We start from the raw sequence: 13,461 nt of genomic DNA, 5'->3' as shown, positions 1-13,461 counted from the left end.
GATCCAGGTAAGAAATGTCTGAAGACAGCGGTTTCAATCCTACCCAAAGTCATCCAGAAGATTTGTCCAAATGTGGTGAGACAACAACAACTATGAAAGACAGTAATTACTGAGGATAAAGTTAAGAGACTCAGCATTCCTATCCCGCCGATGTTAACCACCTGACGAAGGCCAAAGGAATAGTTGGCTGAAACATGGTGAAACCACAACAACTATGAAGATGAGGATAATAGTCCACAAATAAATAAATCGGTACAAATTACTCATCTCAAAGGATTCCAATAACTCCAATCTCTGGTCCCCCCTCGCCAATCTTTCATGAAAAACACCCGTCTAGCCGAATCCACTGTCAAAAGTTTCCCCCACTCTTTATCTGTGCCTAAATCAAAACGCAGATTCCATGAACAAAGCTTCTTTCTTAGAACTGCACGCCTGTGGAACTCTGTTCCGTCTGCCTGCTTCCCACCGGACTACAACTTGGATGTGTTCAAGTCCAACGTTAACAAATTCCTAATGAACCGCCCCCTTAAGTAAACACTTCATCAAATCTCCACACTAACGTAATGTACTTGCAATAACCCTTATCCCTGAGTGGCTTCCGGGCCTTGATAAGTGGTGATCACTGTGTAAAAAAAAAAAAAAAAAAAATATATATATATATATATATATATATATTTTATTAATCCACTATTATTTCTTATTGTTTTTTAAAAAAATTTTTTTATTAAACAATTGTTTTGATTTATATAACAAATAGTTCGGTTTCAGAACATTGTTTTATTTCCACAACAAATATTTCACATTTGTGTTCAAAGGTTCACTGAATGGAATGTTTATTATTTTAAATGAATATTTTAAGCATTTCAAAAATAAAAAAACTGTATGAAATGTAGTGAGCCGATAAACAAGCTAGTATAAGTTTCAATTTAAAAAAAATTTTTTGAAGATAATACAAAATAATTAGAAATTGTGAAAACAATTTTTTAATTTGGATTTTAATAAATTTTAATTAGTTAAAAAAAAAAAAATATCAACAGCTTGGTTTCTCTTTCACTTTTTTGCCGTGCCTATAATACAAAATATTAGCAATTGTGAAAAAATAATTTTCTTTTTACTCTTGATTTTAAAATGAGAAATGTTTACAAAACATGAAATTTATTTTTATTTTTTTTAATTATAAAAAATGTATGGTTTAAATTATCTATATTTATTTGTGTACAGATATTTCTTTCTCTAGATCGAAGGACTTGATTTCAAACAAGTTTCAATCTATTTCTAAATTGCAAGTGATAATGTAAATTGATTTCTTTCTTTTTCATGGTTGCATTTAAAAGATAAATAAATTTGATTCGTAATTACCAAAAAGTGATAATGTTTATTTATATCAATAAATAAAATTTTAATAACATATAATACACATCAGGTGTGCTTGAAAGCCAAATCACAACGCAATATTATGAAAATAAACAAATATTTTACTTGTTTGGAATTTAAAATTTATATATTTCAGAATCAAATTCCATCCTCAGTATTTTGTACATTTTCTTTCTATTTTTTTCTTCTTTCTTAGCATTTTTTAAAGTTGGAAAAAGAAAAGTCTGTTAGTAAAGATCCGTGCATTGACGTTAAATAAAATTTTGTTTTGTGTATACAGATCTGATGACCTCAGAGGAAAATTAAATCTGAACAAGGCGATGTACAGAAGAACAGACTTTGATGGTATGGCAACGTAAGAATGGATGATAGATTTTGAGTTAGCAGCTGTAGAACAGTTGAGGTAGCAGGTCCAGTTCACAGGGGAAGGGGAAGGAAAACACAGAAGTGATAAGAATGAACTTGAGGGAAAACAGGATAAAAACAACACCTGACTTCAAAGTTAATTTTTAAAAGCCATCCAACACATGCCAGCAAAGGAAGTGTCCTCTATAGTATCAGATCTGACCGAATGGTTAATTGTAGGCATAGACCAATTCATACCATCTAAAAAATTCCAACAAAAACCTAACAGCCAGCCATGGTTCTCTCCAGAATGTGCTGCTGCTATCGCGCACAGAAATCACTTTTTCCATAGCTACCAACGTAATAGATGCACTGAGACTAAAGCTGCTTTCAGGACTGCCAGCAATCACTGTAAAAGAGTAATAAAAAATGCAAGACAGCTATATGCCCAGTCTGTTAAATCCAAGGTAGCTGATCAGCGGCTTGGTTCCCACCAGTTTTGGCAAATAACAAATAGGATCCTGAACAGAAGTGTGTGTTCTATCCCAACCATTATCAATGGACCAGAGGTCATCTCGTCAGCGTCAGACAAGACCAAACTATTTGCAAAGAACTTTGCAGCTAATTCTACCCTATGTGACGAAGGCCATCAACTCCCCATATTTCCTCCTATAACACAGAACACGCTAGGTAACATACAAATATCCGTGCATGAGGTCGCCAAGCTACTCAAGAACCTTGATTCCAGTAAAGCAACTGGCCCTGACAGCATCCCAATTATAGTGTTAAAAAAGCTTCAACCAGAACTTGCTCCCATACTTACAAAACTGTTTAAGCGCTGCCTTAAGGAGAAGTGCTTTCCGACTCCCTGGAAGACCTCATCAGTTTGATCTGTATTTAAGAATTCAGGTGAAAAGTCATCTCCCTCTCAGTACAGACCAATAAGTCTCCTATGTGTTATGAGTAAGTTGCTGGAATCCATATTAAATAGAGAAATAGTCAACCACCTCAGCAGAAATAACCTTCTTAGTGACACACAATATGGTTTCCGCTCTGCAAGATCTACCGCAGATGTGCTGACGGTTATATCTCACAGGATTAGTGAATCTCTTGACAGAGGCTACCTTTCTAGGGCAATTGCTCTTGACATATCAAAAGCCTTCGACAAGGTATGGCATAAGAGTCTACTTCACAAGATTTCCAGCTACGGTATAACTGGAAATGTTTTCTCAATCATTAAATCATTTCTCTCCGATAGGCTCATAAGAATAGTGGTAGATGGACAAAAATCAGAGGCCTGCAGTATTAATGCTGGAGTCCCTCAGGGGTCAACCCTGGGGCCAACTCTCTTCCTGATCTACATCATGACCTCCCTCAACACATACTTAAATCATTCGTTGGCATCTATGCTGATGACACGACCATCTACGGCAACACATCAAAGGCTGTAAATGACAAAGTTCTCTCTAATTCTCTCTCCTCTGATCTCGAGCGCGTGGTTCAGTTGGGGAAGACGTGGCTGGTTACCTTTAATGCATCTAAAACCAAACTCCTATCTTTACATCCTCAACGCTCTGATACCCATCTGGCATCAATTGGGATGGATGGCTCTCGTCTGGGAGAGGCCCCGTGTTCTGACAAGCTTCTGGGTTTGACCTTTACTCCTGATCTGAAATGGAACACGTACATCAAGTCTGTTGCCAAGGTCGCTGGAAAGATGGTGGGATCCTTCTACCGCTCCAGAAGATATCTCACTACTGATGCAATTCTCTATCTATATAAAAGCCAAGTACGTCCAAGGATGGAATACTGCTGCCATATCTGGGCAGGAGCTGCTAAAAACAGCCTATCCTGCCTTGACAGAGTACAAAATAGACTTCGTGGCTTAGTGGGGGATGCCCTTTTCTCTACCCTGCAACCTCTCTCCCACAGAAGAGACGTTGCGAGCATATCCTTGTTTTATCGTTATTTCCATGGCAGGTGCTCGTCTGAACTCCAATCTCTGGTTCCCCCTTGCCAATCTTTCACGAAAAACACCCGTCTAGCTGAATCCACTGTGAAAAATTTCCCCCACTCTTTATCTGTGCCTAAATCAAAACGCAGATTCCATGAACAAAGCTTCTTAGAACTGCATGCCTGTGGAACTGTTCCGTCTGCCTGCTTCCCACCTGACTACAACTTGGATGTGTTCAAGTCCAACGTTAACAAATTCCTAATGAACCGCCCCCTTAAGTAAACACTTCATCAAATCTCCACACTAACGTAATGTACTTGCAATAACCCTTATCCCTGAGTGGCTTCCGGGCCTTGATAAGTGGTGACTACTGTGTAAAAAAAAAAAAAAAAAAAAGCATGTAATATAAAATGGACGTCAAACCAAATATGATTGTTTCCCTATTTGCATTGCTGGAATTAATAAACAAAAACTTGATACAAAAATCTGTTTCCACACTAGCGTTTACCATATATCAATCCATGGTTTTAAAAGCTTCAATCATCCTTTAAATCGTTTTTATGATTTTCGTCCATAGTCCTGCTCGTTATTTCCTTTTTGTACACACTACCTATGTGGCATTTATTGCGACTCTCCCAGTTGACACATTCACAAATATTTAATAGGATAAAATTTTGATATGCACCAGTTGCAGACTCGTCTCTGATCCAATCTTGAGGTTCATTATAAGTAAAAAAAGTGTCAGATTTTTTTTTTATGTTCTTTTTTTTTTTGAAAATAAGTTTGTAACTTTTTACTAATACAATAGAACCCCGGGACACGGCATTAAAAATTAGTAACAAAATACAGAACAGTACATAATACACATGTATATAATCAAAAAACATTATAAATAACATCGTAAAGCGGGGCAAATACTGTAACAAGGGCCCGGAAAAACATCGTATTCCACATGATAATCTAGGAAAAAAAAAAAAAAAAAAAGACTATTCTAGGGCCACCGTATCCCGGGGGTTCTACTGTATAAGATATATACATATACAGAGTAGAACGATAAAATTGTAGCCCTAGAAAAGAATTGATTGTAATCCCTTTTTTAAAAGATGCAATCGCCCAATAGCCGAAAACAAGATTCTAGCAAGTTGGACGATCCACAGTTTTACTGGTTTGGTATGAAGAGGTTTTATGGTAAGGATATTGATTAACAAGCCCTAAAAAAAAAAAAATAAATAAATAAATAAAAAATAAATAAATAAATGTAAAAAAAAATGTTAAAAGAAAAAATGTTAAAAAAAATGTTAAAAGAAAAAATGCTAAAAAAAATGTTAAAAAAAAAAATGTAAATAGCAGCAAGCACCCGTGCAAGTGCAAAATAAAAGTAGCAGGCAGTAAACTAAGAGATTATTTTCTCTTAGTTTACTGCCTGCTACTTTTATTTTGCACTTGCACGGGTGCTTGCTGCTAGTGGAAAAAAAAGGAAACCGTTTTGTAGCTGTACCCAGCGTGACATACAACGTCGCCGCCGTTGAAATTAAGGTTAGTCATTGCAAGGCATATGATTACTTTGCAAAAATGTTAACCAAAAAAGTGACCACTCCTCGTAAAATACGGCCCCGTTTATTAGGGAAAAAATTTTTAATATTTTTGGCCAATTTTTGGATATTTGTCATCCAAGAGACTGAGCTTTCAAATGATATGAATTTTATCAGTGTTGATCGCGTGTATTGAAAGTTTTAACGAAACATACAAACATACACACTAACAGACAGGTGAAATTTATATACAAACTGCCCTTAGCGTATTAAGCGACGCTCTTTGTGTAAACAAATCGAGCGGCGGCATTTGGACGATGTCAAAACATTGTTAATTCATCACCCAAATGGTGAGAAGCCTGGACTGTCATTTCGACTGTCAGGTTTCAATCCTGGCTTGAGACAGTTGCCTGTCTAGCCGCACTGATGAGCTGTGAAACAGCGAAACAGTACTGTATGTGGATATATATATATATATAGTTATAAAATATATATGGCGATTAAGCTACACTGAATATTCCGCGTTTCATCCACTCTAGGATTCTTCAGGCTCATGTGCCTAAGCCTGAAGAGTCCTAGAGTGGATGAAACGCGGAATATTCAGTGTAGCTTAATCGCCATATACATTTTATAAGTTACTAACTAGCTCTACCTACGTATTGAGCACTTTTGAAGTAAATACTTAAAGTTTACGCATAAATCTATACTTTCGTATATTAATTTTATGTGAGTAAATTAAGTAGTTATATATATATATATATATATATATATATACACACATACACACAGTGTTGGGACAATTAATCGGAAAATTTTGTCTTTTTTATTGTTTTATTAAAAGCAAAATCTTTCACTACTGGCAGTAATGATAAACTAATAAATATTTATTAATTTTTAACTAGTAGTAAAACTAAAATCCCTTACAAGTGTTTTTTTATGCTTGAGAAAATATCTGCACATTTAACATATTTATATAATAGTTGGGGAAAATAGCTACTTCATAGTTAAATATTTAGAGATTTATAAAGTATTGGAATTGGGAATTTAGTATGGAATCAATAATTGTATCGGAATCGGGAAAAATATTGGAATCGTCCCCATCACTAATACACACAAAAATAAAATACAAACATTTCAATCATATTCCATCGATCTTACAATTTCACGTTATAATTTTCAGCATGTATCGTCCTTATGAAAACTACACCTTAATTATATTTTTTCTTACAATAAACGTTTAAAAATTTCTTAAAACAATTCATTTATGCAAAAAATTGTGAATTAAAACAATTTTCCCCCTTTCTTATAACAAAAAAAATAGATTACACCTAAAACAGTACAGACTAAAAAAAAACTTATATGGGGTTTAGGGATGGGAGTAAAAATTTCTTCAACTCTTAAAGTTTCTCATGTATTGTGGAGACGTGCATTGCCAGAAGTAAATAACAATTGTGTAAAGTATATTCTCGATCGACAAACGAACGAAGACGCATGATTATAGCCATGTGGCTTATTCAGTTCATAACTTTTAACAAAAAAAGTTTGTTTATTTAAATAAATGAAAACCAATAAATAATTCTAGTTGTCAAAAAATAAATCATATTTATATGATTGATTATGCAGGATGATAGAGGGGGGGGAAGAGGAGAAAGGAGAAGGAAAACAGACGAGAGAGGAGGGGGAAATAAGAGGAGAAAGGAGGGGAAATAAGAGGAGAAAGGAGGGGAAATAAGAGGAGAAAGGAGGGAGAAATAAGAGGAGAAAGGAGGGAGAAATAAGAGGAGAAAGGAGGGAGAAATAAGAGGAGAAAGGAGGGGAAATAAGAGGAGAAAGGAGGGGAAATAAGAGGGGAATTAGGAGGAGAAAGGGGAAATAGGAGGAGAAAGAAGGGAGAAATAAGAGGAGAGGAAAGGAGTGGGGGAAGGAGGGAAGAAAAGAGGGGATAGGTGGGGGAAAAATGGAAAGAAGAAAAAGGTGAAAGGAGAGAAAGGGAGGAAAAATTGTCAAAAAGTGGCACACAGTCGACAGTGAGGCAGGCTTCCACATTTGTCATTTTTGTTTTAGGTTTTTAAATATTTAACAAAAAGAACAAAAATTCTTTATATATAACAAATCAGACTCGCAATCAATTGCACATCTTGAATGTGTAATAATAAACAGTTGTGGATTTGAGTTTTTTTTTACATTTTTCTTCACTTCAATCAACAATTTCAGCACTTTATAGATGATTCTAAGTGGAATTCAAAATACTGTTTTAAAATTTTTTTTTAAATGAAGACATTTCTAAATATCAGAAAAATTGAATAAAAAAGTATTAAGCAAATGTTACATTTTGGAATATTTTAGATGGAGATTAATTATTGGGATTATTTTGTGAGTGTTCGGACTTCTATTTTCGTCTCGGATGTTACTCTCGAAAATGTTTCTGCCAATGCCAATGACTTTCTTCAAATGAATTCCGAAAAAATTCACATGGAGACGTGACACAACAGAGTTGTTGCAACCAATTCTCACAGTCTTCCGATGGTTGAATCGTAACCACAGGCGACACTAATCAAAAATAAAATATAAATTACTAAAGACTCGATCATGTCTGACGAAAAAAAAAAAAAAATCATCTAACTCCACCGATTAAATAATGGCTGCAGTTTAAGATTCTGTATAGATTCTAGAGTTCAATTAAATGCTCAGAGATTACACTGAAGAAGCTCAGAGATTACACTGGCTGAAACGTAAAAATAATAGTCCAAATAATCTAAGTTAAGAAAAACTGTTTAAAATCACACTTATATGAGTGTGTAAACACACACATTATATATATATATATATATATATATATATATATATATATATGAGTCTTACCATGTTTTGGAGTCCAGGACTCTTGCAGTTAACCATAACTCAAGCAAACAACTGGAGGAAAAAAAATCACATCATACACAATAAATAACGGAAGTGATTTTTTTGTTTTGTTTTGAGAAAGTCGCGTATTAATGAGGTTATCTAGTGAAATACATTAAAAAAAAATTATGATGATGATTATATGCTTGCCAAAGTGTAACTGACAAGGCAAAGGTCGTTCTAAATATCAGATGTTCAATATCAAAGAAAACATACAATCCAAAGACATTATTTATGAAGTAAAAAAAAAAAAAAAAGAAAAAAGATAAGTTACACAATTACTGCATAGTTATCAGCAATAGGTTTTACGAGTGTACAGATATGCGACACATATGTAATCCCTATTTACTTGCCTATCCATAAGACACAAGGTAAATTTTTAATATGGGAAAAATAAAACCCTTAAAAAAGGGCCTCGGTCTAGAAGGATTTTTCCTTCACCCAGCAATGACCGAAAAGATTAAATGTAATAAAAGGACACTTTGCTCCAAAAGAAAATGGCTTATTTACTTTCTAATGCAGAAGTTCGGCACACGATCAGATGAGATTTTTGAAAAGCCAGCACACTCTAGATTGCAAAGAATGTCTGAGCAACCCCGTCAGCATTCCCCAGGAAGGACGCTTAAATGATTAGAAATAAACTAACCTGTTCTCAACGGGAAGGTAAAGCCTGAGAGGCTGGACGTTCTAAGGTTAAATAGAACCATACATCAGCCTGACCAATGGAAGGCCATTGTTGGACTGATTGTCCAGACGAAATCTTTTTAACTGGCATGAGCTGTATCAGAATCTGATCAATACAAACGACTTTTGTATAACCAACAAAGTTTTGACAAGGTATCTACCTGTCTCTTCTATAAAAGATCGATCGATCTGATTGGTTGAGTTGAATCATGTGACAGAAGTATCTGGAGTTAAAACAGTTGCAAAAGAGGGATTGTTGTGTGAAGTTCAGAGAGACATACTTAGAAGGTATTTAGAATCCATATGCCCCCTCCCCTAGTCAGAAGATATTTCTAGTTAAGGCAATGAATCCACAATCGAGAAAATCTAAGTTATCTTGTGAGATTTTTAAAATTTAGACCTAAATAGTATTTTAAGCTGACAAACTGACATATCAAGCTTGAGTTCTGGACTTAAATCTCCACAATTATATAAATGCAACTTTGTGTGTGTGAGTTCATTCCTTATAGGTTCCTAAATGGCCGAACAGATTTTTCTTTAAAATTTACAGAACTTTAATGTATAGTCTGGGAGTGATCTTAGTTAAGTTTTGTCTCAGAATACCCCCAATAATTACCGATAATCAAAAGTGTTATTTTAATTCATCTATCATCGGTAAAGCTATTTTTTCCATGTCGTCACTTAGCAACAACGATAGAACAACAGGTTGTGAAAATTCTACTGTGGGTAAGTTGATAGTTTTTTTTTGTTTTTGCATGATGTGGTCTATAGGTTCAAACCCCACACGTAAATTTCTTAATGGTTTTCTTTTGTTAACTAGAAAGAAGTTTATATAAAATAATTTTATAAAAGAAATAGTAGGTTCACTAGAATGCAATGTAATATAACACATATTTTGAACTAAGTTACTGCATTGAGGCATGTGAAGCTTCTCTCCCAGGCGATTTCACGGATTTCGATGACGATAAAAATATAGGAGTGTGAAATATTCATTGATCATCATTCGATCCCAGGCAACGTCGGGTCTCCCAGCTAGTAGCATATAAACTGATATTAAGCTTAAATTCTGGATTAGTAAATTTTTAATTGTTATTGGCATACCATGTCAAGGACACAACACTAACATATTTCGCTATGTTGTATTTATCTATTAAATTACTGCTCAGAAAACTGATAAAATGGAAACATTTTTCTATTATAACAAAAAAATAAATAAAAATCAGTAAGGATAATAAATTCTACCATGCTAGAAAATTACACGTATCAGAGAGCATCTTGTATCTTTATAAAGCCCCCATTTGCCCATGCGTAGAGTATTGTTGTCACAGCTGGGTTGGTGCATCCACCACAAATCTCCCCATCTTAGACAGGGTCCAAAAAAGAATCTCCAATCTAATAGGTCTCGCGCTATCAACCAAACTCCAACCTCTGTCCCATCACTGCAATGTTGCATCCCTGTACTTGTTTTACAAGTATTTTCATGGAATGTGCTCTGATGAAGTCATAGCACTGTACTGTTCATAAATATTCCAGACTAACGTGACAAGCAGCAAATTCCCGCTCCTTCATTGTTGAGATCCATAGATGTCAGAAAGACTTCCACTCTAGTTTTTTTCTCCTTGGACTGCTATACTTTGGAATTCCCTCTGTCGTGGTAGGATCCACCTAACTGGCATACGTGTAGTGTCAACCATATAAATATGGTTGTTACCGTAAAGACGGGAGCGACCCAACGAGAGAGAGAGAGACGAGATTGAGAGGTGACGACTACCCAATCAACACCTTCTCCAGGACAGTCTTCCCATGACTATACCAATGGACTATGTAAATATTGTATATACTTTCTTGCTCTCAATATATCTCTCTACTTTTGTGTAGTAATTATTTATTTCCATGTTTTCAGTTTCAACACTCTTCTCGTTTCCTGCTTCCCTAACTTTATTAACCTGCAAAAGTTTAAATATAACATGATCTTGCTACTCAACAGTCACCTGTTTGACATGATCCCAAATAGCAGCCTCTTATCTTTCAAATGGTAGTATGTCTTGTTTGCGGTGACAAAGCATTAATTTTAGTTGAAGGCCATCAAATGTCATCTACCTTACAATAAAAAATTATTTCTCTTTCGGTATAAACTAAAAAAAAATAAAAATAAAAAATGAAATGTGAAAACAAAAATTAAAAACTAAATATCCAGATAATGTTATAAAAATAAACCAATCCGTGTAAAATCCCCACAAAAATTTCTATTTTTCTCAATCTTTGAAATTCACTTTTTGTTCCCTCTTCCTCTCACTTTACAAAAACACAGAAACTTAAATGTAATGTGAACAAATATCTTGCTGCCAAACTTTCCATGCAGCTTGCCTCCCTTGTATAAACCTGATCTCTATCACAGTGGCCCCTTACACTTCAGTGGTAATATGCCTTGTTTGGAAAGAATAAAATAAAAAAACAAATATCTATCATGTTATATGTTGAAGTCTTTTATAGCATAAGTTATTATGAAAATAATTTGTGATAATGCTTTCTTGTTTCCCCTCACCTCAATCATTTGAATAATGTTTTATATGGCATATTTTTTTCAAAATGTCTTTTTTTATCCATTCACTGTTATGTAGCAGGATGAATTTATACTTACTTATAGATGCCTCCGTTAAGTCTCAGGAGACAATGGGCACCTCTGTAAGGGTAGCTGCGTGTGTAACTGTGAGGCAAGGGTTGCACAATCCCAACCACACCTTTCCTGAATTGGCGCTGCTCAGGTCCAGTGGCAAAGAGAAGTCCAGGATGACTGGAAACAATGCGGGGATAAGCAGAGAGCACATACAGTACCTGGAATTCCCATATGGTTACCCATTTTAGTACTGACAAGGCTCAACATTGCTTAACTTATCTATATTCAATTAAATACACATTGGTCTTTATTATAAAGTGAAAGAAATAGCCAAGTAACACCTAAAGATTCATACATCTGGTGCTTATTCTTGCTATAGAGTATATAGCATACTAAGTGGAACCTATAACCTAACCCATCGCCACGGAAGGACGTTAGTCTATCACTGATTATATTCCTAGTATGGCTTCTACTCATTTATGCATCCAGGTGTGTGCTTCCACCACTTAAATATTCCAAAATGATTGTTACCCAGGCGATCAATAATCTAATATATAAAAGCCACTGTCTGTCTGTCCGTCTTCATATTTTCAAATTATCTCTTCTGAAACTAAAAGTCGCAGAGTGGCGGTAGGGGCCTCAAATAATTGGAAGTTTTATGGACTGTTCTTTTATGGGGGTTTTAGCCGTTTCAAATAGTTTTTAAGGGGTCAAAATTGAAAAAAAAAAAAAATCGTTATACATTTTGTACATTCAACTTTAATCAGTCCATATGCGTGTCACATTGGTACAGTGATAATGTCATCACGTTTGAATGCTAGTTTTGATTTCGGTTTCGATTCTAGCTGATGGCACCCAAATGCATTTTTTTACTTTTGAAATCACAACTCTATAATAATATATACGAAATCTGGACAAATATAAATATATTTAAGCGTACATTAAAAGTCACAAAATCCCACCCCTTTACTGCAGAGGTCCAAGATGCCGGAAGGCTTTCCGTTTCTTTATTTGGACAGCTTACCTTTAAAATTTTCTCCCTTGTCCCCTGACTGTGCCAACAAGCAGAAATTTAAATGTAATGTGACTAAGCCTCTTGCTGCAAACTTCCTACTTAGGATGCCCCTACAAATCTGGCCCCTATTTAAGAGTCGTCACTTATGTTATAATAGCAACGTGCCTTGTTTTAGGTTAATTGGAGTTAACAAAAAAAAAGGTTAAGCAAAGTTAAGTGTGGTCAGATAGCAAACCCTTTATTAATTTTATTTATTGCATCCTCATCTTTGTTGTTCCACAACCTTTCGGCCAACTATTCCTTTCGCCTTCGTCAGGTGGTAACCGCGATGGGTAGAAACTCTGAATCTCCTGACTGCATTCACTGCAATTACTGCCTTCTGTAGTTGTTATTGTCTCACCACGTTTTGGCCAAGTAAGCCTTTGGCCAGCTTTGGGTAGGATTGAAACCGCTATCTTCAGACAATTCTCACCTGGAACCGTAGAAATTCAACCTCTATCAACTGTGCCATGGCCCCCGAAGGGCGATCAAGGTAGAACTGTTTTGGTCTTATAAATCCATGTTTATTTATTATCTGATCTTCCATGGTCGGGTCCGTACCGAATGGTATATATTATTTTAATTGGAATTCATTATTGAGATGAGTATTATTTATTAATTTTATTTATTGCGGACTATTATCCTCATCTTTTCTTAGTTGTTTCACGACGTTTCGGCCAACTATTCTTCTGACCTTCGTCCGGTGGTAATGGATAGCTAACGCTTTTGCGAATATGAAGCACTATAAGTGCTAAGATGGCGACACCGCCCGACTAAAAACTAACATTATTAAAATTATCTCATCTTAGTAGGATGCACATGCGTCTGCGGACCACTTGTAATGTTAATATTCCAAAAACTGTCTGAACTTACCCAGAGTGCGTGCCGCACCAGAAGAGGTGAAGTCTGAGAAAATTTGTTGTTTTGAGTTAAAGCAGAGAAGAGCCATCATCATCATACACAATATGAAATAAAAGTTGGTTTAATAGCATTAAGATTA

General features: G+C 35.2%; 1 protein-coding gene across 4 annotated transcripts in view; it reads right to left on the bottom strand.

Annotated features, from left to right (window-relative positions):
- The window catches only part of LOC145246580 (stAR-related lipid transfer protein 3-like), a 261,902-nt gene that overhangs the window by 210,852 nt on the left and 37,589 nt on the right, over positions 1–13,461 (bottom strand). The window contains exon 2 of one of the 4 annotated variants that reach the window (XM_080108191.1): positions 8,068–8,118. The exons of the other annotated variants lie outside the window; for them this stretch is intronic. Coding sequence (XP_079964317.1) covers positions 8,068–8,103 — 36 coding nt within the window. The 5' untranslated portion in view covers positions 8,104–8,118. The remainder of the gene's footprint in view (positions 1–8,067; positions 8,119–13,461) is intronic. 4 annotated transcript variants of the gene reach the window in all.

The sequence above is a fragment of the Euprymna scolopes genome, chromosome 24 (assembly GCF_053919585.1).
Source record: "Euprymna scolopes isolate OS-2025 chromosome 24, ASM5391958v1, whole genome shotgun sequence".
Taxonomy (NCBI): domain Eukaryota; kingdom Metazoa; phylum Mollusca; class Cephalopoda; order Sepiida; family Sepiolidae; genus Euprymna; species Euprymna scolopes.
This window is presented reverse-complemented; position numbering and strand designations above follow the sequence as displayed.